The sequence below is a fragment of the Colius striatus genome, chromosome 3 (assembly GCF_028858725.1).
Source record: "Colius striatus isolate bColStr4 chromosome 3, bColStr4.1.hap1, whole genome shotgun sequence".
In the NCBI taxonomy this organism is placed as follows: domain Eukaryota; kingdom Metazoa; phylum Chordata; class Aves; order Coliiformes; family Coliidae; genus Colius; species Colius striatus.
Genome location: NC_084761.1, coordinates 59,646,612 through 59,674,351, shown reverse-complemented (window position 1 = coordinate 59,674,351; position 27,740 = coordinate 59,646,612). Strand labels below are relative to the sequence as shown.

At 35.6% G+C, this 27,740-nt stretch overlaps 1 protein-coding gene across 2 annotated transcripts in view; it reads right to left on the bottom strand.

Moving 5' to 3' along the window:
* GALNTL6 (polypeptide N-acetylgalactosaminyltransferase like 6) overlaps positions 1-27,740 on the bottom strand; it is a 451,530-nt gene that overhangs the window by 268,206 nt on the left and 155,584 nt on the right. Inside the window, exon 2 of one of the 2 annotated variants that reach the window (XM_061993491.1) lies at positions 21,087-21,195. In XM_061993491.1, the coding sequence (XP_061849475.1) occupies positions 21,087-21,195 (109 nt within the window). The remainder of the gene's footprint in view (positions 1-21,086; positions 21,196-27,740) is intronic. The other variant, XM_061993492.1, reaches the window with a different exon arrangement.

Sequence of the window (27,740 nt, the reverse complement as noted above, 5' to 3'; positions counted from 1 at the left end):
AATTTTAGCATTGAAGTTTAGAGTGTCTATTTTTCCAGAGCAAATGTTAAGGAAACCAAATGTTTTGCTCTAGGCTCCTTAAATGCCCTTGCACTCAAAGGGACCAGACAGATGTACTCAGTACTTCTAATGTCTCAGCACTGCTGATTTGGTTTTAGAAACTGGTCACTTTGGTTCCCTGTAGAAACCATCTGCTTGTTCCCTAGCAAAGTATAGACTTTAGATTCCAGCTTTTTATTCCCAAGTTAGTTCTTATCATCAGTCACTTGACTTGCTTAGTACCTACCTCAGGCAACTATACCTCTGTCTCTCCCAGTCAGCAGAGAACAAATAAAAACACTTAAAAAAATTAGAACATAAAAACCTAAACTACTTCTCAACTATTTTTTTCCTTCTCATTCTTGCACAGAATTAACTCTTTCTTTCTAAGCCCCTCATGCCTACTCAGGTTCTCAAGAAGATAGATACCCTTTTCTCTGTATCTAATGGATCAGGTTATAACTTCTCTGTTCTTCCCCCTCCAGGCCTACTAACGCAAATGTACCTCTTTTTACCTGAGCACTTTTAGAGAAATGAATCAGCTTGCCAGCTGGACTTAATAAGTGACCAAGACCACCTGATCCTCAGCTGATCAGGAGCAGCTGCAGGAGGGGATGAAGAGGGAATCATCTGCAATCTGAGAAAAACTTGCAGTAGTATCCCTAAAGCCCATGAGTCTCTGTCAGTGCTTTATTTCATATTATGCACACACACACACATACACACAAAACATTAAAACCACAGAATATGTAATTAAAGATGCTGGAGTTAATCATTTTTGGGTTTTTTTCCCCCAGATTTTTCTAAAATTAAAAACATTATGCATATAATTACAATTTCATTGAAAGGAAAATAATTAACATTACTTATAAGTGAAAATATTACTTTATGTTATGAAATGCTCTTTATTTATGCTGTTTCGTTATTAATAGATATCTTCTAATTTTTATATAGATATCTTCTAATTTTTATATAGATATCTTCTAATTTTTATATAGATATCTTCTAATTTTTATTTTCAAAATCCCGAAATGCACACAACAAACTAACATAGTACAAAATCTGAGCTGAAGCTTCTATGTGAGTCTTTAGGATTTCATACTGAATATGGGGAGAAACTATAATATTAAAGGAGCAGCTGATGAGTCATGACAGTATAATTATATCAAATCCATTTCATAATACAGTAACAAAAAGTTAATATCCTTCAATCTCCAAGGCATAGAATTTTTAGACCCTCTCTTTCAGCACACATTGAAAATAGACTCAAAGTAACTATTTTAACCTGCTTTTAATAAGAAATATATCCAGGTAGTTACTAATACAATAGAAATTCTAGAAGAAATCACTCATTATACACACTACTGTTAATCAATGTTTTCACAATATCATTCTCTGTGTATTCCATCTATTCACAGTTTGATGGAAGGTGGATTCTTTGCTTTGCTTTTCTTAAAAGAGTCTGCTTGGCTACACAGCAGATGAATATTTTTTGTATTACTACAGCTTCTTTATATTGATCCCAGCCAGTGAAACTGAAGACAAGTATTTTAAAGTTGTCTTCTGCTCTTCCTCACTGAATATGGAGCACAATCAGCATGCCTAAGCACACTGTACATTTCATGGTTGCTATCTAGATCAACTCAGGAATGGGTCGAACTTGTGCTGCACTACTATTCAACCTATTGGATAATCAACAGGCCTCATGGCTTTGGAGTTGACATCTCTACACTGCTTAGGATTATGTTATTGTAAGGATTTTAATACGCCACCTCAAAATGTTTCTCCACAGATATTCAGATTAAAAAATGCTAAAGACGTTATAGCTATTCAGATAAAGTCCTGGCTTGGCCAAACATCAGATACTCTATAAGGCTTTTTAGCCCCACTCAAGGATGTTACTGTCTCCTGGGGAACAATAAACTCTATACCTAGCCCTGAATGTTTTAAGTTTCATGCTTTGCAACTTGTGATAACTGATAGTTCAGGAACATCTCAGTTACAGCATCTTCTGCTTATATGAAATAGAGATACTAGACGAGAATAAACCCTCTGTTCAGCAGATGGAACGAAAGGAAGAGGATTATGGTGAGACAAGAAAATAAAAACCCCTCAACATTCTGAATACTCAGTACTAATGTGTAATAGCAGAATAGTGGCTTTGGATCAGCCATGTTGGTACAATTGCCAGGTATGGTAAGTATAAAGAGAAGAGGAATATTATTGGCAGAATAGACCATCTGTCAATCAATTAGAACATGCCACAGAGAGGAGTTCTGCACTACTTCCTCATGCAATTGATCGGGGACTTTGCTTAAAATGATAAACAACAAAACACAGGGCAACAGATCCTCGTTTCAGGGTACTTTGGGTTTTGTTTCAGGGGTTTGTTTTTGTAAATCAGATGATCATTATTAATAATTCAACAGGCATGTTAGAAAATATTTGCTTTGATATATAAGTTAAAGGACGTTAAGCAATTGCTTGACATCTAAACACAGGAAAAGGGAATATGGATAATGAACATAAGCCACTCAGTGTCTGGAGGGAAGAACTGTGTACAAATCTGATTTATTTAATGTTTATAGTCACTCCTATTAGTTTATTCAGGCAAGACTTCACAGTCACGCTAAGCCAAGATGATAATTTGCAAAAAAATTTAAGCACACCCTTTAATTCAAACATCCTTTAATCCAATAACATCTGTAACAGGAAATAAGAATTCTCCATGTGCTAAATGCTTTGCTAAGTAAAAGCTTAATATGTGAACCTACAAACAAGTAAATCTTCTTACTTACAGTGCATCTTTTTATTTTAGATAACACAATTCTGCCATTTTTAAAAAGTATTTTAGGAATTTTCTCTACTACCTATAAATATTCCATCCAGAATCTACTACAGCATTGTCTGTACACATCACACAAAGTCTGTGCCTATCCTGTCTCATGAAAGTTCTCACAGGGAGAACAGATATCTAATCTTACCCTAGAGCAGTATTTCAATACAGAACTGAGGTCCAATGAGAGGCAAGTGATTACATATCTTAGCAACAGTAAAGAGAGCAAAAAAAATTCAAAACGAATGCAGTCACACCTCTGCTTCAAAAAAACCCCTTTGTGTAAGAAGTAAAAGAGAAATAAATATCATTACCTGAATAAAACACTGAGTCAGACATCATCTTCCACCTCTTGCCACATGAACTCATACACAATAACCTTTTATTCTCTTTGATACTGGAGACAGAGTGCAACCAACAAAGTCAGAGGGCAAAAACTGTAGCAACTCATATAATTTCTGAATTTCTCTATTGCACAGCCATATACAAGTTTGCAATCCTGCATTGTGGAGATGGATTTCACATTATTTTGACTAATGAGTATAACAGATCATCATTCCAAACTGCCACCATATTCTGCATTGTTAGGAAATGAATTTCCATTAGAGTACAAAAATATTATTTCCTTATTTTTCATTATCCTTACAGATAGAAGGGTGAAGTGTAGCACATCTGCTGAAAGAGTGCTTAAATTATCTTTAACAGAGAGATGATTTGATAAATGCAAAAGGTAGGTTTAGTTTTGATTTTGGGTTTTTTTTTGACAGTGTCTCAGCTTCTTCTGGAGTATCTATACTTGGTGGAGTTCTTATCCTGTTCACAAATTTTGTATTTTGAAACCTTTAGAAGACATGCAGGTAAAAAATTAGTTTGAGTCAAATCAGCAACTAGTACAGACTAATCTTTGGGGGAAAAAGGGAAAAAAGAGCTTTTATAAGCTCATGTTCTCTTTTCATACCAGGAAAGGACTTTGCTTACTTTGAACAAATGCCTTTTGTGGGTTTGCATGTTTATATTAATTTCAAATAAAAAGTATGAAAACTTAAATTCCTTCATGCACTCTTTGAATTATCTTTGCCAATTTGTCATGAGGAGAGAAAACTAAATTAAAGGCTCTTCTCAGTGATGTCCAATGACAGGACAAGGGACAATGGGTACAAGCTGGAACATAAGAGGTTCCAAAAAATACAAGGAAGAATTTCTTCCCTGTGAGGGTGACACAGCACCGGAACAGGCTGCCCAGATGGGTTTTGGGGTCTCATTCTCTGGAAACATTAAAAACCTACCTGGGCAAGTTCCTGTGTGACCTACTCTAGGTGATCCTGCTCTGGCAGGAGGGTCAGACTAGATGATGTCTAGAGGTCTGTTTGAATCCTTAACATTCTGTGATTCTGTAAAATCTGCACGCGTCACATAGAAGTAATTGCCTTCATAATTATCCAAGCAGGAAAAAAAATACATACGTTTGTGTATGTATACGCTATGTTTTTTCAGATAGAAAACTAAAACATCTTTCTAACCATCTGAATAACCATTGGGATAGGCAATCTAGAGGGAACTGTGGAATCCATAAATAGTCAAGAAAGAAATTTTACTGTGCTTCAGGGAGATGATTTATGCAACTTTGGTCAACTACTGAGAATGATCCCTATCTTAAATTTTTATACACTTTGAGAAATAGGATGTGGATAAGTTGCTGAAAGTATATTTTTCCTCAAATATAGTCAATGAAACTTGTATTAGAAACATATTTATCACGTCTGATCTACTTTCCCCAAATGTCTCAGAATATCCTATTAGTTTATGAGCCTAATTTTTAGTTTTCTGGTAAAAAGTATTCAAAATCCTATTCTTTTATTAACCTTCAGATGCCAGTAGCATACACAGGGTTTTTTTTTTTTTTTTCAAAGCCTGTGTAGTCTTCATTAAGTGGTAGATAATTGTTACTGGAAATGAAAATGAGGCCTTGTCCTTTCCAGATTGCTGCTACAGTAACATGGTGACTAGCAGGAGACATATGAACTAAATTGCTTCTGTCTTCTGGAATGGCTTTATTCAAATAGCATAGGTTGGGAGAAAAAAGGAGAGAGAGAATTTAAAATTTTGCTATTTGACTGCCTGTTCACATACAGAACTAAAAAAGACCTCAAACCACAAGACCAAAAACCAGAGGCGAAGAATATGCTACTTAAAAAATTGTACTGTTCTTGGGTCTTTAGAGTATTGTTTACTTATCACATACATGAGCTAAAAATGAAAGGAGCCTCTTGTTAACATAGAAATCAGATCTATACTTATAGCAGTGATGTGTTCCCCAACTCCTCAACAAAATAAAATCCCATCCTGCTTAGGGAGTAGATAAAGGAAGAGTATTTGCTGGAGAGAAGATGAGAATGATAAATATAAACCTCTGAAAAACAGCTTTTTAAACTGCATTAGATACAATTTCGATATTTCCATACACTAACTAGGTCTGGGCTGACTCCTCATGTTGCTCTAATATCATAACTCTGTGTCTGACTGCAAGGGAAAAAAAGATACAATATTTTTTTAAGAGTCCACAATGTGGCAAAAGCTGATTACCAGCATTCTGTATACATTAAGGGCATGGTACTACTTCATGCACTCTTCTTAAAAGCTAAAAAACCAGAAACTGCTACCAAAAAGACACAGTGGTGAGGCAGGGCAGCTAAAAGATGAGAAGAGTGGTAGTGGTGGGGAGCAGAGGAACGAAGCAGCAGAGCATGTGGAGCAAGAAACTGTAACATCTAACAGAGTGGGAAAAACCCCAAATCACAGCACCGAAGATCCATCAACTTGAATTGGGCCTTGGTGAACAGTAGGACTCCACGGTTCCCAAAAGTAAGAAAGGTTTTAATTCAGGAGTGGGGAACAATCCTGGCTGTTGACTTACCAAAGAGGACTGTAAAATTATTATTGTTATACTTAAGGAATTAGCCCTTGTGCTATTTGTTAAACTTTAATAAAATATTGAGTGCTGAGTCAACGAAGTTGCAAGAAGAAAAAATGAACTCAGTGCTCTTGAGATTAACTCTTGCAGGTATCTAGGCATTTCACAGAATCACAGAATGGTAGGGATTGGAAAGGACCTTTAGAGATCATCTAGTCCAATCTCCCTGCTAAAGCAGGTCCATCTTGATCAGGTCACACAGGAACACGCCCAGGCGGGTTTTGAAAATCTCCAGAGAAGGAGACTCCACAACCTCCATGGGCAGTCTGTGCCAGGGCTCTGTCACCTTCACAGTAAAATAGTGTTTTCTTATGTTTAAATGGAACTTTTGGTGTTCCAGCTTCATCCCAGTACCCCTTGCCAGGTCATCAGATACAACAGAAAAAAAGGGATGCCCCAACCTCCCGACACCCACCATTTAGATATTTGTAAATAATGAGATCCTCCTGCAGCCTTCTCTTATCCAGACTAAACAGCTCCTTCTTGATGCATCCCAGAATGCCATTGGCCTTCTTGGCCAGAAGGGCACACTGCTAGCTCATGGTTAGTGTATTGTCAACCAGAACTCTCGGTCTCTCTCTCTGTAGAGCTGCTCTCCAGTAGGTCAATCACCAGGCAGTACTGGTGCATGGAGTTGTTCCTTCCCAGGTGCAGGACTCTGCACTTGTCCTTGTTGAAACTCATGAGGTTCCTCTCTGTCCAACTCTCAAGCCAGTCAAGATCCCGCTGAATGGCAGCACAGCCTTCTGGGGAATCAGCCAGTCCTCCCAGTTTGGTGTCATCAGTGAAGTTGCTGAGGGTATTTCATTAGATACCACTTTAGAATTCAACTTGCCCCTTGCCGTTGACAGCTGTGTCCTAACAGAAAAGGTGCATTATACAGATAACAGTTGGAACAATCTACCTCTCCTTGTGATAACTTTTATATCACTTGTTTCGTTTTGATTATTTGAAATCAAGAGCCTGTCTAAATATGTGAGTTTTCTTAATTAATTCCTAAATATAGCCCGTGCTTTATGGAACATTAAAGTACTGTACCCCTCACCTTTTTACTCCATTTGAAATATTAAAAATGCAGCCTCTGAATTTCCAACATTGTGGGGTAAAAATACAGTGAGGGATAGGGCTGAAAGAGTGAGGTTAACCAGTAGCATTGTTGTGTTTCTGTAGAAGGGTGACTGCATATTAACATTGAAAAGTAAATTGTCTGAAGGCTTGAACAAACACTTCACAAAAATAAGTAAGAATATTTTTTTAAAAAATCGATTGTTTTTAACACTTGCTGCAAGTACAACAATCTTGTTGAGCAGAAAGACTCATTCTACCCTCTTTCTCACTTTAATAAGTCAAGGAAACAAGAGGAAGGGAAAAAAAACCCCACTATACTATTTGGTATGTCCAGTGTATTTAGAATGCCACAGTGTACAATGCAAGATAAGCAGCAACACATGCTGTTTGATATGAGTTGCTCTATCACTACAGCAGAGCAGCGATATCCTCAGTAGCTTTCTGCAGGCTGAGCTAAATCTAATCATAACCCTGTAGCCAAGGGATGCACAGTACATCTTCTGTTTAACTACTTATCACAAAATGCCACAGCTGCTGGAATGTTTTTTCATTTAACATTAGAACAGACTGGCTGTAGACCATTAATCAGAGCCAAACACTGAATAAGCAAGCATGTGAGAAACAGAACTCAAACAAAAAATTCTTCACAGTTTGGTTTAGTAACTACACGATCTAAGATAAAAAGGAACAAGATTACCTGGGAAAAAAAAATCTAGTAGTAGTGGTAAGGTGTTTGCTTCAGTGCTTAAATAAATTAATTCATATAAATTGATTCAAACTGCATTAAGAATGGAAAAAGTATGACTGAGGACTAAAAACGAACTAAGAATTGATGTTTCCTATAGAAGATGACTTTCTGCAGAAGGTTACATTTGGCATTTCAAAATGTTTTTTATTTTTGATAGTCATTCTAATTACACAGTCTTGATGTTTTGTTTTAGCTGTATTTTCAGAATACATTTTCCATAATCCATGATGCTTCTGCTCAAGTCAGACTTGCTGCTGACAGAAATCAGTAGTAACGAGCTCACTTCCATTAGAATAGATAATCATCCAGATATTCTGTGAAAATGTATGAAATACATTCAAACTTATTGAAATAATCTATTCTTCAATATACCTTTAAGAGTCCTTACTAAAAGCAAATAAATCCATGGGGAAAACACCCAGCCGTATGTACCCGTACCATATACGTGGTACATTCAGGTTTTACCCTAAGCAATGAAACTTTCCAATCAATTACTTTACTTCTCTCTTTTCCCTTTTGTTGATATTGGTTGACCAAGAAATATTTGAAAACATAAAGTATTCTTCATCCAGGCATTGAGAGAGACAGCTACCCTCAAGGATAATAATTAAAATTATGAAAAAGGGGATTTAACTCCTGAACTTAGTTTTTACTACTGTAATATTAATCTTCCCTCAAGAAATGTATCTGAACTGAACCACACCCACAGGCTAAAATTGTAGCCAAGAGACTACATTTTTTATGGGTATCGTTATTATAATTTTTGAGATGTGTAACTGTTACTCACTAAATAAAACAGATACAAAATGAAAAAATAGTTACTTGAATATATGACATTGCTCAGGGTCTCATAACTTCCATGTAAAACTTCACATTTTTCAGAAAAATACAGATCTAGATATGGTCTTTACCATAGTTTTATAAACTTAAAAAAAAAAAGTTTATATTTCTATAAACTGGGGGGAAAAAAAGTCATTAAAATACCATACTAAAGTAGCAGTATGTTAGCAACTTCCTTCACTTACTGATTAATAGAAACTAATTAAAATATCAGTCCTCTGGAACTTTAACCTCTCAAAGTTTTCACTCCTTCTTTTTTGAAGCATGTGATGTTTGGATTTCTTCCCAGTATAACTGCTTTAGTAAAAGCTGGGAACAAAATATATTAAAAAAATCCAAATAAACTAACATGTTATTTATTTAGAGGCTCCTTTTAACTTTTTGGTGACTATATTAAAATTAGTCTTTCAGCTAAACAAATCCCTAAAGAGAGACTCAACGTAGTATTCAATAACCAGAATAGTCTTTCCTCAATAAAGCAGGAAAGCAGACCTGGGAGTACAAGTGAATCAGCATCCTTTTAATGTCTGCAACTTTCCCTCTGGAGACTATTCCTTCCCCCATTTATAGACCAGTACTCACTGGACTTGAGGATTAGTCTCGCCTTTTGGAAGATGACATGGAACAATGCAAGGAACAACTAGAAGTATCAGTAGCCTCATAGACATCAAGTGAAGTTTTCAAAGCACATACATGCTGTCCAGTTAGTCAGCTTGTAATAAAGAAGTAATACTCAGGGTAACCGGAAGTTACTTGAACTATCATTTAAAGTTATAAACATATTTTAGAATAACTAACTGACAAATACCAAAAGCAAGACTGCCTCCGTGCTTCAAGAACACTGATGTGTAGTGTATTTTTTAATCTGAGACTTAAATTTAGTTTTTCCACTGAATTTCCTCATAAGTCACACTCTTCCCATTTCAACGTCATCCACAAGTCTTGTAGTTAAGAATGCCTAGAAAAAAAAGCGTTTGCTTCCAGCGTGCAGATAGTAGAACATTCACACAGATTGGTAGAACAAAATGTCACTAACAGAAATGTGGGTTGGTTTTGTTTTTTACTTTCCGTTTGCTAGGAGGACAGATTCTCCCAGATACCACTTCACTGCAAGCATGGAAGGCAGACAACTCTGCGTCTCACCCACAGACAAAAGGTAGCTGCATTCCTTGAGAAGCGGTGATTACAGAGCATCGTTTGATGAGATAGCGTCTATAAGGCAAATTATAGCAAAACAATCATATATCTCTGTCTTTTCATATATATTGATTGGACATCAGAGAAATCGTTTCACTAGTGCAATAATTTTCCTGTCAGCTTGTTTAATGAAAATAGGAAGGAGAAGAAATGAAAGTCACCTTACACATATTTAAGTCATAAACTGCATTAACTATACTAGACTTACGTACTTGCAAACTTAATTGATATCCTCAAAAGAAAAAAAGATGTGACAGGAAAGTATGTAAAATTTATTGAATTCTTTTTTAGGAATGATCGTTAAATCCAAACATCTTCTTGGCATTTTGAAAGCCAAAAGACTAATATATACTCCAAAACTGTTGGTGAATTTATCTATGTCCTCTGCTAAACTGCATTTTCCATACCTGAAAAAGCTAAGTTTACAACATCAAGTCAAAGAGAAGCATATAGATAGTATCACATAGCATATAATCCTTTAAGAACCTTAACAATTGCAATGTTAAGGAAAACATATGGTGAATTTTAGAGTGTAAAGAGATTTCTAATTTCTTTGGAATGGCGTGCTCATTATCATCATGGTTATTCTAGACGATGAATTGCATAACACACAAGGCTACTGACTGGGCAATATGTGGCACCAGCATTCTAGGCTGATAGCAAATTCCCTCAAGTAGTCTGGATGAAAGAAAGAGTGTCTTGGTCAATGACTTGGAAAACCTTTAAAACTGAAGTTCCTCTTATGGGTCTTTTGACCTAGATTCAGGTTAAAAGAATGTCTTCCTTAAATCTTTAAAGGAAATAGTCTGTTTGACAGCAGCTTATTCCATGTTTTCAACTCAAAAGACAACACAAAAATAGTAAGTAAATTTTGCCTTTTGTTGTTGCTTCTGGATTGAAAAGTATAGTTCTGATATGCATTAAGTACTGTCAAGTGCTTGTTCCAGCTCTTTTGCCACTGTTTAGTCAGGATTCATTTTGCCCTTTTTTGAATTGTGATTTTAATTGAAAAACTAAGCAACAACTGGAAACTTAAATACAAAATAAAACATTGTTTCTTTACGTTACTGAGTCAAGTAGTAATTGCCCTGAACTTACAAACTTGATAATTTTTGCTCATACCACAAGAGACAACGAATTCAATTCAGATGGTGTACAGAATTCTCCTCCTTCTGTACAAAGACAGCTTTAGTCTGAAGGTCTCTCAGCTGTTTGTTCACTTCAAATTTCCTGCAAATAAGCCTCATTTTAGAAGACTATCCAGAAAAAATTACTTTTCTAGAATTACTAAAAATGTATTTTAAAAAATAAGGAAAAAAAGAGAAAAAAATATATCTACAGATTAAGTCCTATTAAATTTAACATAGACAGTCCTGAAAACATTTAAGCAAAACGAGAAAGATAACAGGGTGCTAACAGTGCCCAAAACCAGAACACCTTCCGAGACTGAAAGTGACAATTTAAAAGACAGATTTGAGCTGAGATCTCATCTCACACACACTCCCTGACCCCCTAAAAAATACCCCAAATCTTCTAGGGTCAAGTTTCCATTTGTTTTCACTTACTTTCAGGCAGCAATTCTAATAAACCCACAAGTATTACACACTAAATACATTTACCAACATCAGCACTTCATCAGTAATAGTGATGTGAATCCCCTGTCAGATCTTTCCCACTGTACAGAAAGGACAGTCCCACTGTACCCGGGACTATCACAAGTTAATTGGCAGATATTATCTTCTTCTTGATGTTTTCTTTAAATTTTAGTTTTGCTTTGGCTTGTTTGTTTTTCTCCTTTTTCAAATTGTGTAAGCATTGAGATCAACATTCAAACACAAAGGAAGAAAGTATGAGAGAGAGATTATGGTCTGTTAAGGATTTGTCTCCACACTTCCCTCCCAGATGAAAATATATAGAGAGATGAAAGGTTAGCAACTTGATTACTTTTTTAACAAAGCATGTTTTAAAATTTGAACATTAGTTTTAAGCTAGAACATGTATCATTGGTTTATGGTCTAGACATAGACATTTTGAGCTGAGTTACTGGAAATACAACCAGCTTTCTGCCTGTCATGATAAAAAACAACATACTGATGTCCAGTACAGCAGGGTACACCTGAAGATCATTTTCAGTGCTCTAATTAATATGATTTAAATGGCAAAAGTTAGTTCTGTCATATGCATCTTTTTCCAAGACAAATGCTATATATTCACAGCCTTACACTTCTTGTGGGAAAAAAAAAACACAAAAGAATCCATATTTTCTAGATATCAGGGTTTCAACTTCTGGAGGAGACATGACCAAAAAATATCTTTCTAAATCAATATTTCAGAGTTTAATACCCTTATTTGAGCTTGGCACCTGACTCCAAAGTGATCACACTTTTTTTAATAGGACATCCAGACTATTAAGCTTGAGTAAGACTGGTAGAACTAGATCACAGTCTACGGCATTTTATACAGAGCAAATGTGGTTTAATATGTGAAACACTTCATGTAACTTCAGTGGACTGTAACCATCTCTTTCATATTATTTATCCTTTATATACCATCTCCTTGACAGGCAATGATTAATGTTATATTGTAAAAGTATTTAGTCATGTCAGACTTGCATTAAGATACACCGATGAACATTTTTCCTTTTTACAAAACAATACATTGTAAACCGCATGAAGTATATTCATGATTAATGTCATGAACAATTAGGTTATGGCTGTTCATTGAGATCTTGCTACCACTATAGTTTCAATTATATTGTGAATTCTCAAATACTTTCTAAAGGAATCACAAGTTCAGAAGCCTGAATTAAATTCAGTAAATTTGCTTAATATATAATGCTGACAGAACTCCCAGTGTATAATCCCATCTGAAATATGGCATAACTAAATCAGTATTTTAGTATACTCTTCTTTCCCTGGAAAAATTTGATTATATTTATCTGTATAAGTATCACAGAACTAATTTTTTCATAACCAATGGAGAATTACGTTTCATGTTCTGTCTGTATGATGCTGCCTCATATTTTCTGGAGGAATTCTGGCATTATGCTTTGCTTTGACAAGTTCTTCTGAATTTAAGAATGGGGAGTGTTCAAAATGACTAACCACAGAAGTTTGGGGGGATTATTCTACTGCACTTAATTCCCAAAAAATCCTGAACAGAAGCAATTGAGAAAAAAACGGCCAATGCACAATTCCTTCGGGTCACAGAGAAGTCAAATCTCAGGTGTTCACTATTTTTTATTGCTCTACAAAAGCACTCTTTATTCTTTTGCCTCCTTTTAACATTCCACCCTAAGAATATAAAGTTTCACTCTATTTCCATTTTCATCACAAACATATACAGTTCACTTCTTTTTCAATGTCTCTGTTTAATTTGTTTATAGAACTAATCTGTATGAATGTTTGTTTGTAGAACTATAGAGAATACGGTCTGTTTATAGAAATAATCTTTCTGAAATGTCTGTACTGAGGCATATAAAGGTCAAGATCTTTAAAATGCCCTTCTCCCAGTCAAGATAACATTTTGAAGCAGCAGATAGATAAAGACTATACTGAATATAGGAAAGAATTAAAACCTTCATCCCTTCTCTCCATGTAAGGCTTCTACATGCTGTTTAAATATACAAATAAGAGGAATAAAGCCTGTGCAAATGGCTCAGTAATTGCTGAGATAACCATTGGCTAATACAGGACATTCTAAAAGTTTTTTCGTCTGAGATCTTATTAGAAAACAGAAGCAAAATGGCTCAACAGTCAAACATAAAAGTATTGAAAGCCACATCTTAGAAGTCACTTTATCAATTCCATTACCAATTTCTTTTGAAGATAAAGGTTTTACTAAATACATACTTAGTGCTATAAACACAGCTTCCTACCTGTTAACCATTCTCTCAGAAATTTCCTTTGAATTACACTCAGTTTTCAATGCCTGTCATAGAACATTTTAGTATACACATGTAAGCAGTCAAAAATATCTCCAAACTATTGTAAAGAAAGAAAAAAAGACGGTATTTAAGGAACGGAAATGAAAACAAAAAACCACTCCAGAACTTGCAACATGCAATCTTTTCACACCATTTTATAGGCTATTAATTTAATTAATAGAATTGAGGGAAAAAAATCAGAATGGAAATCTTATTTTTTGTTTCCCATCAGCTCTGCTCAGCTAGAAAGTTTCCATTTTCCTGTTCCTTCAGTTCTCCTTTTGCAGTATTTTGCAGTGGGAAAGCTATTACTTGTAGCTAGAAATTGCTTTCCATGATCAGGAATAGCACCATATTTAAGTATAAATATTCAATCTGTACTCCTTTAAAAATCCAAGAATTGCACATTCGAATCCTTCCTCTTTTCTTAGAAGGACTGTAATTGATGAGCACATGCAACTGAGAATTTCTTGAGGGAAAGACATATTAAATTTCAGAAATAGAGGAACAATGACATCGACTGATTCTCTAGGAATCTTAGTCTCACTACTCAAGATATAAAGAGGTGGAATCAACAGAATTTCTTCTCATGGATACTTTTGAATTACTATCTTGGCCCTTCACAGCTCTCTCCTGTGACTCTCATCCCTTATGTAAGCATTCAAGGAACTCAGGCTCCTAGTTCTGCACAGAAAATCTAGAAAATCAGTGGCTGTTGGTGACACAGCAGTTGTCATTCTCCTGAAATGAACTTCTTGAGAGACTTATTCCCAGAGTCCTCCTCAGACAAGTGAAGGGAAGCAGGGAAATCTGTGATGAAACAATGAGATTTGCCAAGGTAGTAGATGATAAATGGCAATATCAGAGGCTTCAGCATCCAGGATCTCTGTTTGATCCAGAAATGCAGCCAGATTTACTCTGTCCTGACACAACAATAATGCTGTAGCTGAATTAATATGCATAGCAGTTGCTACATAGGTTATGACTATGTAAGCTGCATTTAAATAGGATTCACTCACAGCTTTGAACTGCAATGCAAGAATGCTCTTCTGATACACATTAGATATTGTTTACTACTTACTAAAATAAAAATTATGACAGATGTAAGATTTGCATTTGTTTATAGTTCTCATATTTTTGAATGCAAATTAAGCATATTCTTCATCAAGGCATGCCATCAAGTTGTACTCCCAGGGGAAAACAAATTAACAGAAACAGTTCCTTTTTTAAATGCTGATTTCTCATAAAAAAGATGACGTACCAGCTCCAATAAGGCCAGTTTCTGTGATTAGTTTATTCTGCACCTTCCTCCTCCACTGTAATATCTGATTGACTTAACAGCTTCCTTCGTAAAATGGAAACAATTACACTTCTTCCTCCCCCCCCCCCCAACCATCCATCACAACTGTCTAGCCAAGTATTACTTTTTCTGTTCTTTTTTTAAGGTAAATTTTTGTGTTCCTGTTCTTGTATTTCAGTCACCGGTTTGGAGGCAATGGGGGAATAATAGTAAATATAGTAAAAAGTAAATATTATAGTAAAATAGTAAATAAAGGAAGTTATTGGGTCAACTGAATGAAATAATTTCCATTTCACTGCATCCACTATACTGATGAGCAGTATATTTAGTGTAAGTCATTAAACACTCCTTTCTGTCTTTGAATAAATCAGGGCTTGGATAACTGGCAACTAATTTTCTATCTTCCCTGTTCTACCAAAAATAAAGCCGTTAGTACTTCTGCAACCCAACAACACATTCTCTCTATTGGCGTCTTGCATTCCCCTATCAAAATTAACCAACTGAAGTTCTTAGAACTGTTTTGGTATTCTTATTATCCACTCAGAGAAATGGAAAATATTGAAACCTCATTAAAAACCTGGGCAAGAGAAATAATCTGCAAGTAAAATTGCAAGTTAACTGATGTTAGAGATGCAGTTCCAGTGCTCTTCCTGACTCATTCAAAAAGCAAGAGTAAATATGATAGCATACAAAAAATACACAATGAACCCTGTAAAAAATCATTCAATCATAGCAGTCAAAGAATTACTAGGATTGCAGATAGAATTTGAAATTTTAGAAAAGAATACCTCTGATATCAATGAGTGAGGAAAATTTGGATATACAAAAGGTTATTTCTTGAAGTAGCTGAAAAGAGCACGAAATGCAGTTCCTAAATTAACAGTGTAACCAGGTGCAACAGGTGGAACAGACACTGATGAATCTGTTTATATATAATTATAAAATAGTGGTGCTCTTTGGTTACCCTTCTAAGGAACATAAAGCAAAGCATAATATCTAGCACAAATACCTTTAATATGATGTCTAAGAGTGATTATGCTTAGAACAATCTTCAGTAATACAAATAAGTATGGGGAAACTCAAACATAGTAGACTGGTCTCTCAATCATCCAGAACAATCTAATCCTGTATCTCATCTGGCTGTTCTGTGAATTTAAAAAGCTCTATATAAGTAACTTAAGCACAGGAACACACAACATAAATAATTGATTTCCTGCTTTCCAGGAAGAAAAAAAAAAAAATTGGGTGATTGAAAAATAACTAATTTTTAAAAAAAGACTCATTTTTTTGTTTTTTAAAACAATCAAGTTCCAAGAAAAAGCATCACTTTTAAATAAAAAATTAGGATGTCTTTTTTGGGAAATGTAACACTAAACACTACGATACTTTCAACATAATGTTCTTTTTCAGCAAAGATCCATACATAATTTCTTTAGGAAAGGTTGTGAATTCTGTCTACAAGTAAATAATACTTTTAATAGCATCATGTAAACTCATTTTTTTCCATATCTACCTAGGACCACTTTAGTATTTTTATGCATGGCAGAAAATACTTGACAAGTAAACTGTGGATTGCCAAGTAATTACTCTTTTGCAAGAAAATGACCTGAGATGGCATGAATTATCTGTTTCACTGATCTTGCACTTGACTACTAAGAAATCATCTATTGTAGTCATTTGTGCAGGTATTGCATCAGCATTTCTGGATGCAAAATCAGTCACATGGCCATTTTATCTGCAAATCTGTCAGTAGGGAATTTTTAACCTATTTGAGTGGCCAGTTAACTTCAGAAAATGCAAGTTGTTGACTCTAGAGTCAGGTTGATTGGGGGGGGGGTTGTTAGTTTGTTTTTCTTTTCTAAATCAAAATGACACATGGTTTTAACACAGAGAGGAAAATCCAAGCAGATTGGATGAAACTTCTCTTTCAGGTGTGGCTGTATTGTGGGTATCCTGTTACACAAGATACAGCCTGGGCATAGGTGTAGGAGCTAATTGCTGTTTTGTGTATCTGTAGGCATCAGTCATCAGTAAGAACATGGCAATATCTCAGAAAAACCTGTGCGTAGTTCACTGGACCTTGCTGTGATAAGCAGAGCTGAACAGCAGCACAGTCTCATGTCACATGCTAATTTACAAATTTTTACTAGGGCACAGAAAAAAAATATGGCTGTTGGACAAATTAGCTGTTAAGGAATTAAGACTCCAAAGACTGCTTTGCATTTTCTCCACCAGTTAGAAACAATACCCTATAACATTCTTAACAGAGGTAGAAAGCGTTTTCTCTTTCCAATAAATTGAATCACAGAGAAAATTAAATACTTGTGAGAAAACTGGAAACTATACTTAGTTTTATAGACTCCCAGATTGCTGCCTTAACTACATGCCATACCACCTGTGATATCATTTGTATACCTCCTTGCGGAGCTTATTTCTTTCTGTAATGTTGTTGGTAACGAAGTAGAATATATACACACATATATTTATACGCAACAAGAGTACATCCACAATGGCACTAAAAGACGATCTGATGTCCAAGTCTAGATGCAATCTTTGGCACATTTGAAGAAGCTCACCTGGACTTTTCTGTGTGAAATGGCTTTAGATGTGCTTCTCCTATTCTTAACACGTAAGATATGTATTTTCCAAAAGGAAGCACCTCATCCCAACAAATTTCCATCATGAATAAGTATCACAGGTCTTTAAATTATGTGTCTAACTACTAGTTCATTGTGTCTTCTGCTATGAAACAGATATCCTACAGAGTGGGACTGTAAGCTATCAAATGATATTGAATAAATGCTATGTGTGGGACATCTGAAAACCAGACAGGTTCATACCCTCACTGATGGAACAGCGCGAACAGCAGCTACAGTGTAATTGTATCTGTACCATCTTTTCTTTTCTCAGGTAGGAAGCCCACAAGGGTGTCTTCTACTGAAAAGGCCTTCAGTAGCTAATTCAAACTGAAAGAAACTGACTTTGGAAGGATCTATACCATAAGCAAATACCATATAAGTGAGATGGTGAAAAAGTAGTACCAGTTAGTGGAGTTAATGTCTCTGCAAGAGTCTTTGAATATTAGTTACACTTTGGCAACATGTAAAGTGTTGCCACTCCATTACTCACTTCAGTCCTTCCATGTAGCATCATCATCATGTGAATGGAATGTGAACTAACAATAAAAACACCATAAACATACATTTGAACCATTTGTAGTTTTGTAACGAAATAAAATGAGCTAGAACACTTGAAATAAATAGAAAGAGTACCATTTTTCTGTGTATCTTGCAAATGGCTTTCCATTTTAGCTTTAAAATAATGGAAGGATTTCTGTTGAGGAGAGACAATTAAAATTCATTAACACCAGTTTTAATTCAGTGGAATAGAAGGAGATCAAAATCATTGGCCTTGAAACAGAAGAACTAGCCACAGAGAAGCTATCGCCTCTCCATAATTAGATTTATTAAATTCACATTCCCAGTGCTTAGGAAATTGTTAACTTTACATATAAACATCTAAGCTGGATTAAAAAAAATACTTCACTCCTTTCTTCCTTTCTGTGTAAAGAGCATTGACTGCACCTTTCCTGAAATGTTCTGAGAGGCCCTTTCATTGGTGTTATTTCATGCCTTCAGGCTGATTTTTAACCATAAGTTGATTTTAGCTGTATTTTGCTATGTTATTAGATACAGAAATTATACACCATGTCCTGAAAAAGTGCATTTGTATTACTATATTACCATTTTTAAAGAAAAAAACACATTAAAAATTAATTTAATTTAATGCATAATAATGACAGAAATCATTTAAAAAGATTTCTTAAATGGTTAAAGTCAGTAAACAAATCACAAGGAAGCCAAGGAAGTCCTTCTTCCCCTCTACTCTGCCCTGGTGAGGCCTAATCTGGAGTCCTGTGTCAAGTTCTGGGCTCCCCAGCTCAAGGGAACTTCTGCAGAGAGAAGTCCAGCCCAGGGGACTGGAACATCTTTCTTATGAGGAAAGGCTGTGGGACTTGGGACATTAGGAAGAACTTTTACTAAGAAGGTTGTTAAGCACTGGAATGGGCTGCCCAGAGAGGTGGTGGAATCACCATCCCTAGAGATATTCAAAAGTCGCATAGAAGAGGTGCTGAGTGATATGGTTTAGTGATGGGCTTGGCAGTATTAGGTTATTGGTTGGACTTGATGATCTGATAGGTCTTTTTCAACCACAATGATTCTATGATTCTATGACTGTTTGGCCTGGAGAAGACAAGACAAGACTCATTAATACCTACAAGTATTTAAAAGGTGTTTGTCAAGAGGATGGTGCAACACTTTTTTCTGTTGTCTCAACTGACAAGACAATGGGTACCGGAAAAAGTTGGAACACAAAAGCTTAGGAAAAACTATTTTACTGCAAGGGTGAAGGTGTGCTGGCACGGGCTGCTCAGGGAGGGTGTGGAGTCTCCTTCTCTGGAGGTTTCCAAAATTCACCTGGACACGTTCCTGTGTGACCTGATCTAGGTGGACTTGCTTTAGCAGGGGACTTGGACTAGATGATCTCTAGAGATTCCTCCTAACCCCTACCATTCTGTAATTCTGCAAGTCAGAATATTTTAAGTAGTACAGTTATTACCAAGAACAGAAGTTTACTGGAAAAAATACTCAGATACTAGTGCATTCTACTATAGTTACAATGTTAGGAATAGGACTGGGAATTACAAAGCCACATAACACGTTTTGCTAATTTCTTAGTTGACTCCATGGAATAGCTTGCATAACATTGGCAATACCATAGCTATCCATCAGATGATTTTAAGTTTTACTGTTTTTCTTCTAAAACATATAGGGTCCACATTACATTTTTAAGAATCAAAAGGACATTGCTAAAGGACCACTGCACAATCCCTGAAAAATACCCATTTCAAACAGATAACATGCGATATTCCCTACATATGTGCATGTTTCTACATACATGATGTTTCTATTTCACATATTCACTCTTAGATATGCCACTTCAGATTTAGCAATTTAGAACACAAGTAATAATGATCTGACAACTCCTAAGATGCCTAGGATAACTTCACTTCTCCCCTTTTTCTTCGTAAGGACATGTGGAAGAGAAAGATTTTTTTTTTATAGTGATCAAAAAGATTCAAAGGACAAAGGGAAAACTAGTTTATAAAATTAACCTATACTTGAAACATTTTACGAGTTCAGGCTTCTGCAAAATTAAGTACTTAGCCAAGCCTTATGAATCTAACAATGGGATTCAGTTACAGAGGTATTCTGAGGGGGGTGTTGGCCGTCTTCTGATAGTGGGATTAAGATAGCATAATTTATTTTGTAATAGAAGATCAGTCTTTGTAAAATGATGACTTTCAGGCACTGATTAAAGTGGAATTCAACTGTGGTTTCCATTCCTTCCTTTAAATTTCATGAATCTTACCTTGAATGGTTGTATATTACACTATAAAAGAAAGATTAAAATCTGAATATGCTCTGATGACAGACAAAGGAACACAAACCATTCATTGTACATATGGCATATAGCACATGTAGGTACATTAAAATGACACTACTCACTGTAAAAAAGTTTCCTTTAGTGTACTTGTAAATAAAATTTGCTCCAATTTTTAAATAACTTCAGACTGATAGAATGAAGTGAAGTAGCTTTAACAAGACTAAACGATCAGAATTTGACAACAGTAAAAAGGGCAAAGTTTGTTTCTAACATAAGCTTGGATATTCCTGACAGCTATAGGGTACTGGACTCTGTTCTTACCCACTGATTTAAGGATAACTCAGCTTCAGTTGTAACATGTGTCTCTTTGGAAACCAACACTTCAGCTTACATTTGGTCACAGTATTACAACTGATTTCCACATGAATAATATTTGTTAATAGTAGTTTTGCTCATTTGCTTGTACAATCATTATATAGCTATTAGGACAAAACACGTTATTTTTCTTTTCATTTTGTTATTTTCAGAGATAAGGAATTTGTGCTTGGTCTGACTCCCTAGTTCAGAACATTATGTCCTTGTGCATGCTGCAATAAAAAACAGGCTGTTAAGAGCGCTTTTCAGATAACTTAAAAAACCCCAAACAAAACATCTGGAGAAAGAATTAATTTGTTCTTATATATTTTTTATATTTTTTTCTGAACTTATGTATACCTGAACGCATAGCATCTTTTTGAATGCTTTCATAATCATGCCAGTCCTTCCTTTTCAAGCCATCAGTCCAGGTAAAGAGCTGTCCATCTCCCAGCCCCAAAGGAAGTGTCTGTGAAAACAGTAAACAAAAACCAAATAATTCTATACATACATGTATGGTTTGAATTATTGCAGAGGAACACAATATGGTACAAGTAAATACAAACATTCAGTTTACTCAGTGCAAATACTAAAACTTTATTGTGGTAAGTGAAGCTATGAAATATGAGAAAACCATTAATTTAGTTCTTGACAAACAATTAACTGAAGTATGTCAAACAACTCATGCTTAACACTTCTCTTTCCAGTAATGTCTTGCTATGACTGCTTTGTAAGCAGCTCATGGAAGTTAAACGGACCACTAAAATTTAACAGGTTTCAAAACCAGCTCATCCTTCAATTCAGGAAGTATCTTGATTTTTTCCTTCAACTATCACTTGTGTAAAATTTGAGTTGTAGTTGCTCAGTACTTTCAATATTCCCCTTTAATTCTGGTGGGGTTTGGTGTACTTTTTTTTAAATAGCTAATGGTAAATAATTGCTATTCACATAAAGCCAGGCTCAGTGCATCAAAAGCATACAGAAAAGAACCTCAAAGCTCTTTCAAATCCTGTAGAACTTTCTTCATGGTAAGAGATAGGATGAAAAAAAAATTAATCAACCCACCTCTCAGAAAAATACGCAGAAAAAAAGTCCCCCACACGGTTGTAAGTTGACTTCCCCTTTCCAGACTCCAAATTCTTGGGTAAAGCTAAGAAAAGCATTTTGCTTCTAAGCAAACTTATCTTTCTAGAACTTTTCTTTGTTTCTGCCAAATGCTGGTATTGTATAAAAAATAAAATAGAAAAGTACCATTAGAAGTACTTTAGAAGTACACAAAGTTTAGATCTGTAGGAAGTATGACAAAGCTGAAGAAGGTTTCAAATAAAGTTAGCTTTCTTCCAAATGCTTAATTTACAAAATATGTGGTAAAAGAAGTGGACAAAACTACAATAAGCAACGAAAAGGATCGTATGTATCTGCACTGAATAAAGTGAGGAAGCGATTCATTGCTGCATAGGAGTACCATGAAAACTGTTCTGCTAATAGTAGTTTTGAACCTGTAAGTTGTCTAGAAAGAAGGGTATACGTGTAATGCATGTTAGAAATGCTGTTACAAAAAGCAATGTGAAAACACACTTGAAAAGCAGTTTAAGGAAAACAACATTTGATCATCCTTCTACTAGGAAACAGTGAAAGCTCTACAAAAATATTATGAATATGTAAGTGATGTTTTGAACATCATATATGAAGTATGTAAACCAAACACACTGGACTTGCTCATCTTCTCTTACTGATTTTATACCACTGACAGAACAAAACTGGAGGGTACTCAGTGGCTCTAAGTGAAGTTGTCCCAGCATTTTCACTTAAGGTTTTTCTTTTTAGGGCAGACAAACTAAGCTCCATGATGTGGATCTGGTAGCTAAGCCATGCTTAAAAATGAGGTTCAAAGGATTTCAGAGTTGTGAGCAAGAAGTGAGGAAAGCCAGGCATGGCTGGTTACCTTTGAGGAAAGGATGTTTGCGGCTGACAAAGATCCCTGTAACAAATCTCTTGTTTGGGTCAGCTGATATTTCTGAGAATGTTAGCTATTCAGGGAAAAGTGTTGTGAGCTCAGTGTTCTCCAATAAATCCCTGAGTTACTGAGAAAAATCCATCATATTCTGCTAGCATGATCTACTTTTTTTAGCTTTAAAATTAGAAGTAACTTGTGTTACACATCGCCAAAACACAATCTAGTCTGAGTTTATTCCTCTATTACAACTTTTGCAGGCATATTCCAAGAAAACACTGTTGCTGTGTTTTAATCTAATACAAGTCAGAGGTTCACACCTGGAAGAACTTAAGAACCAAAAAGATTCTGATAAAACTATTTCATGTTATCAAAATAACTAACCTTGCATGTCCTTGAAATTAACTCATTAATTTCAAGACTCTTAAATTCAAATAATGCTAATGTTCTAATAGTAATATGGAACACCTTGTTTCTCAAAGCCATAACCATAAGGCACAATGCAGGCAGCCACAGCCTTAACCATAAGTCTAGAGACCAAATTCCTAAAATCATCCACTCTGAAGTACTATCTGGTTCTTTAAAAGTCAGACTCAGACATATTAGCTTCAAATAAACTTCCATCCCTTGTCAACATTGGTACAGCTGGTGTGAACCACTCGGTCCCTAAATTTTAAGACTATTGAAACTGTTAAAAGAAGGATAAACTTTACTTTTGTGATTCTTTATTCCTTTATTCTTGGCTGGCTTCTTTCCCTAAAAATACTGATCACAAAGGCAAGTTTGCAGCACACTGGAAGAAAGCTGAGTAGTAGAGTTTACAGCTGGTTTCCTGTAGTCTATTTGCATTTTGATGCCATTACTCTTCTAAAAATATTAATTAGTTGTAGTTCCTTTACCTGATAACATTTACAAGTCTAATGTATCAAAGGGCCCTCTTGCAAGATAATACAGTAAAATAAATACATTTACTAAAATCAATGTAGCAAAAGGATAAATATGAAGTGATACACAAAAAGCTAACTGAAGGCTTACAGTGGCTCATATTTTGGAAGAGTTATATCGCTCTAAGAGGAAATGTCAAATAAACAAATTGAAAATCAGTGTGGGTGCCATCATAAGTCCCTATTTAATCACTGAGGGTTTCGTTTGGATTGTGGAATTGTTTTTAAAAATTGTTTTTTCTTTTGTTTTTTGGTTTTGTTTGTTTGTTTTCAAATAAATCCCTTAACTCTTTCCCATCAAAATATATATTGTTAAGAGAAATCAATTCCATTGTGATTTTTCAGCTCTAACATCCTTTCAGTGAAGGAGGGAATTAAATACGAATTTCAGCAAGTGGCTTCCTAAGAATAGTATTCAGACAGCATAATCTCAATGAGGAGTGAATATTGTGTCCCTTAGAGGGACTGGACTTCATGAAATTCTCACTATGTACATACTAGTTTTACTTCTGCAGGAGCATGAAACAGGGCTTAGGAAGGGATGTGGAGTTTCACAGCAAAATTCTCTGGAAAGAGCAGGAGTTTTGCTGTGAAAATTCAATAGTTCTGATGAAATCAGGACTGCCTTCAGTCCCTCAACTAAATATCTCCCTTGTCTGCAGATGAAGGAATCATTTATTTCTTTTTTTCTTCGATGTTGCTATATTGCTTGACAAGAGAGAAAAGCACTTGAGAAAACTGTTTTTTCCATTTAACTTCTGCCTAAGGGTAAACAAATTGCATTTTGAAAGACTTTAAAACGCAGTTTCCGGAATGTTTTAAAACTGATGTAAGGCTCCATTGTAAATCTGTACAATTATGCTCACACGCCTCCTTCTTCCAGATGACAATGATTTTAAGAGCCCCCACTTATAAAGCATCTCTAGCTGGCAAGTACGCAAAGGAAGGAAGAGGAAAAGAAAGGAAAAACAATTTAATATACTTATTCTAGCCTTGTTTTCTCCCCACATATTCTCTAGTCTTCTTTCTCAGTTCTCTCTCTTTTTTGATACATTGACAATTCATACGATTTTGCACCAAACTAGGACAAACGCTGGTCTTGTTATATATGGTCTATGACTATCTGGTGTAAAGGCGAGAAAATAATCATGAAGATAGTGTTACTACTTGTAAGTACACACAAAAATCACATCCCAACTTCTGTGGTCAAACTTAGAAAGCCAAGTTCTGAGTAGGTGAATATGGAGTCGCTTCACAGGGAATGTAAAGGTGGAATGTGCTAATAGATCCTGACTCTGAATTTTTGCTGAACACATACTTAACTGTAAGATGATAAGCTAAACTGAAATAAAAATTAACATCACATCAGTAGAAATGCTAAAGAAGGCAACAAAAGGAATTCTTCATTTCAGGGGCAACATATGAGTAAAAGATAAAAAATGCTTCAATTCATGCTATAAAACACCTCGAGGATTCAGCACAAAATTGGGTTTAGACATTTAAAGAAATAATCAAATATGCTTGTCTCCCAGCCCATAAAATAAAAATTTATCAAGGATTATCAATCTGTCTCTAAGCAAATTACTGAGCCATAGATAGCCAAAGATGAAGCATTCTGGAGAATACATGTTTGTTATCTTCACATTCTGGTTTCTCATATATTTAAATACCAGCAACATTGCAAGACTGGTGTGAAGTGTTAGTTCTATATGTGCCTGTAACTGTAAGGGCAACCAAACTCCTAGTATACAAGACGGTCTAAGAAATGAAGCATGACTAGAGAACATCACACTTCCTTCCAACATATGCAGAAGGACTCCTTTCCATTGGAAACCAAGGCATGAGAAAGAAGGCAGCCCAGAAATCCCTCTCTCCCCACCCAGCACCTAACCCAAACATAGAAACAATGCTTGTATGTATTTTTTAGTATTGCATCAATATGTAGGAGTGAGAAACCAGTACACCTGATTAGCTGAAGCATACTCAGGGTTTTCCCCTCCAAAACATTTCTGTAAGTTACCCACAAACAGTGCAGTCTGCCCCTGCAGCTCTTGGCTTCTTGAACTCAAGAACTATTTTTATCATTGCAACAGTATTATAATAGTAAGTATTATTCTGCATACAAAGAGATGGATTTTGACTGGCTGTCAAAAAAATACTAAAACAATTTATCATCCAACCATTGTTACATGTAGTATGCAGCTGTGAGTTGCACATTTTAAGTGTTACTGTCTAAAAGGGATTACCCACCTACAGCAACATTACATAAAGCACCTGCCTTAATATTTAATTTTCACATTAACCTTAAACCTTTTGGGATGCAAGATTGTTACAGTACTACACAGACTCAGAAGATCTTCTCCTCTAGAGAAGACTCAACATCTGGTTCAATTACAGAGACTATGATAAGCCCCAAAAATAGCACAATTATCAAAACCTCACTCTCAGACTATTAGAGCCCTCAGAGGGGAAAAAAACTTCTTTGCTGTGACATTTGAAAGCTCAAACTCTGAAACAAGTGCCTTCATTGAATAACTCATTTATTTTTAATTTCACTCTGTGGAAACAGACAATTAGAGGGGACTCAGGCAACGGAAGATGATACATCAATGGAAATGCACCTTTCTAAAAAAAAATAAGGGATAATTACAGACTCTCTTTGAGCCTGAGGATTTTTTCACTTGCCCTTGGGTTATTTTACTAAACACTAATATACAATCAAATACTACATTAACAAAACATCATGTGCTGATCAGCACAACCATTTCCAATTGTTTAATGAATTTTAGCAAACAATGTTATCTAGAATGCAGGCATTTCTTTCTGCTCAGGAAAAGATGTGCATAGGAAAGAAGGTGAAGAAGTATGACAACCAGAGACTTTCAGGGATGTTTCAAGAGAAGCATAAAAACAACCACTGTTTGATTTCCTTATGTTTTGAAATAAAAGATCCTGTATTGTGTTTGCAAATAGCATTGTGTAAAACAAAGAATTCATTATTTTTTTTTTTTTATTTTCATCCTCCTAACAAATAACTCTTGGGTCTCTAACTTTTGACCAGTTACTCTGATCAAACTAGGTAACAACACATTTAGCAATTAATTTCATTCCTTTATCAGAATAAAGTGAAAGATCACTTTTTAAAGAGTGGTGTCACTGGATATACCACTGCATGCTTATTATAAATCAGTTGTAAAAACTGAAACATCTCTGTTTCCCAAATTTATATTCTAGTATTATCACAAAAATACGACATTTTCATGAATCTTCCAACCCTAAAGTTAGAACAGTCATGAAAACTATTAATTTTGAAAGATTTCCCCTTTTTCTATTTATGCTAAATTTTAGCAGAAGATTATCAAAGTGAAATATTAGCACTACAGCACCAAAATCTGAACTGAAGTGCTCTCCCACTTCCACACAAAAGCAAAATCCATCCTGGAGCACTGACTGACTGAGGATATTAGAACTGAAAACCAAAATATTATTTCCCTTAAGGATGTGCTTGGTGTAAGGCAGCCTGATCTATAGAAAACGTGTAAAATCCAAACAATACCCTAGCTCATCTCTATGCCTTTATGCTTAAGCTCCGAACACAACTCGTGTGCCTCTTCTTTCCTCCGTATCTTCAATGTTAGACTGAAAATCTGAACCACCAAATATAACTGAGATTTGCATTTAAGTATGATGGAGAGCCAACAGGTACAACACAGTCCTTAAGTGCCTAGGAAGTTCCCATCATCATAAAATGAAATTGCTCTGCCTGGTACTTTGGATCCACCATGATCTTTCCCCTAAAGCTACCAGGAGCCGGCCTGGCAGAGTCTGAAGATATCAGCTGATATTTTTGAACTCCCAACCTACATGTCTGCAGTGCGATTGGACTAGATGATCTCTAAAGGTCCCTTCCAACCCCTACCATTCTATGATTCTATGTTTCTCAGGGTCCTTCTCTAGGATGCAGTCCCTCTAAGAGGGGGACAGTGGCTGGAGAGGGAGCGGTGTCAGGCTGCTGGGGGTGGGCAGCAGACACCAGGGCACCCACCTCTTGCTGCCATTCACAGTTCTGGTCACTCCTGTCAGATCTGCTGCCCGGCGGAGAAGCACTTCAGGGAC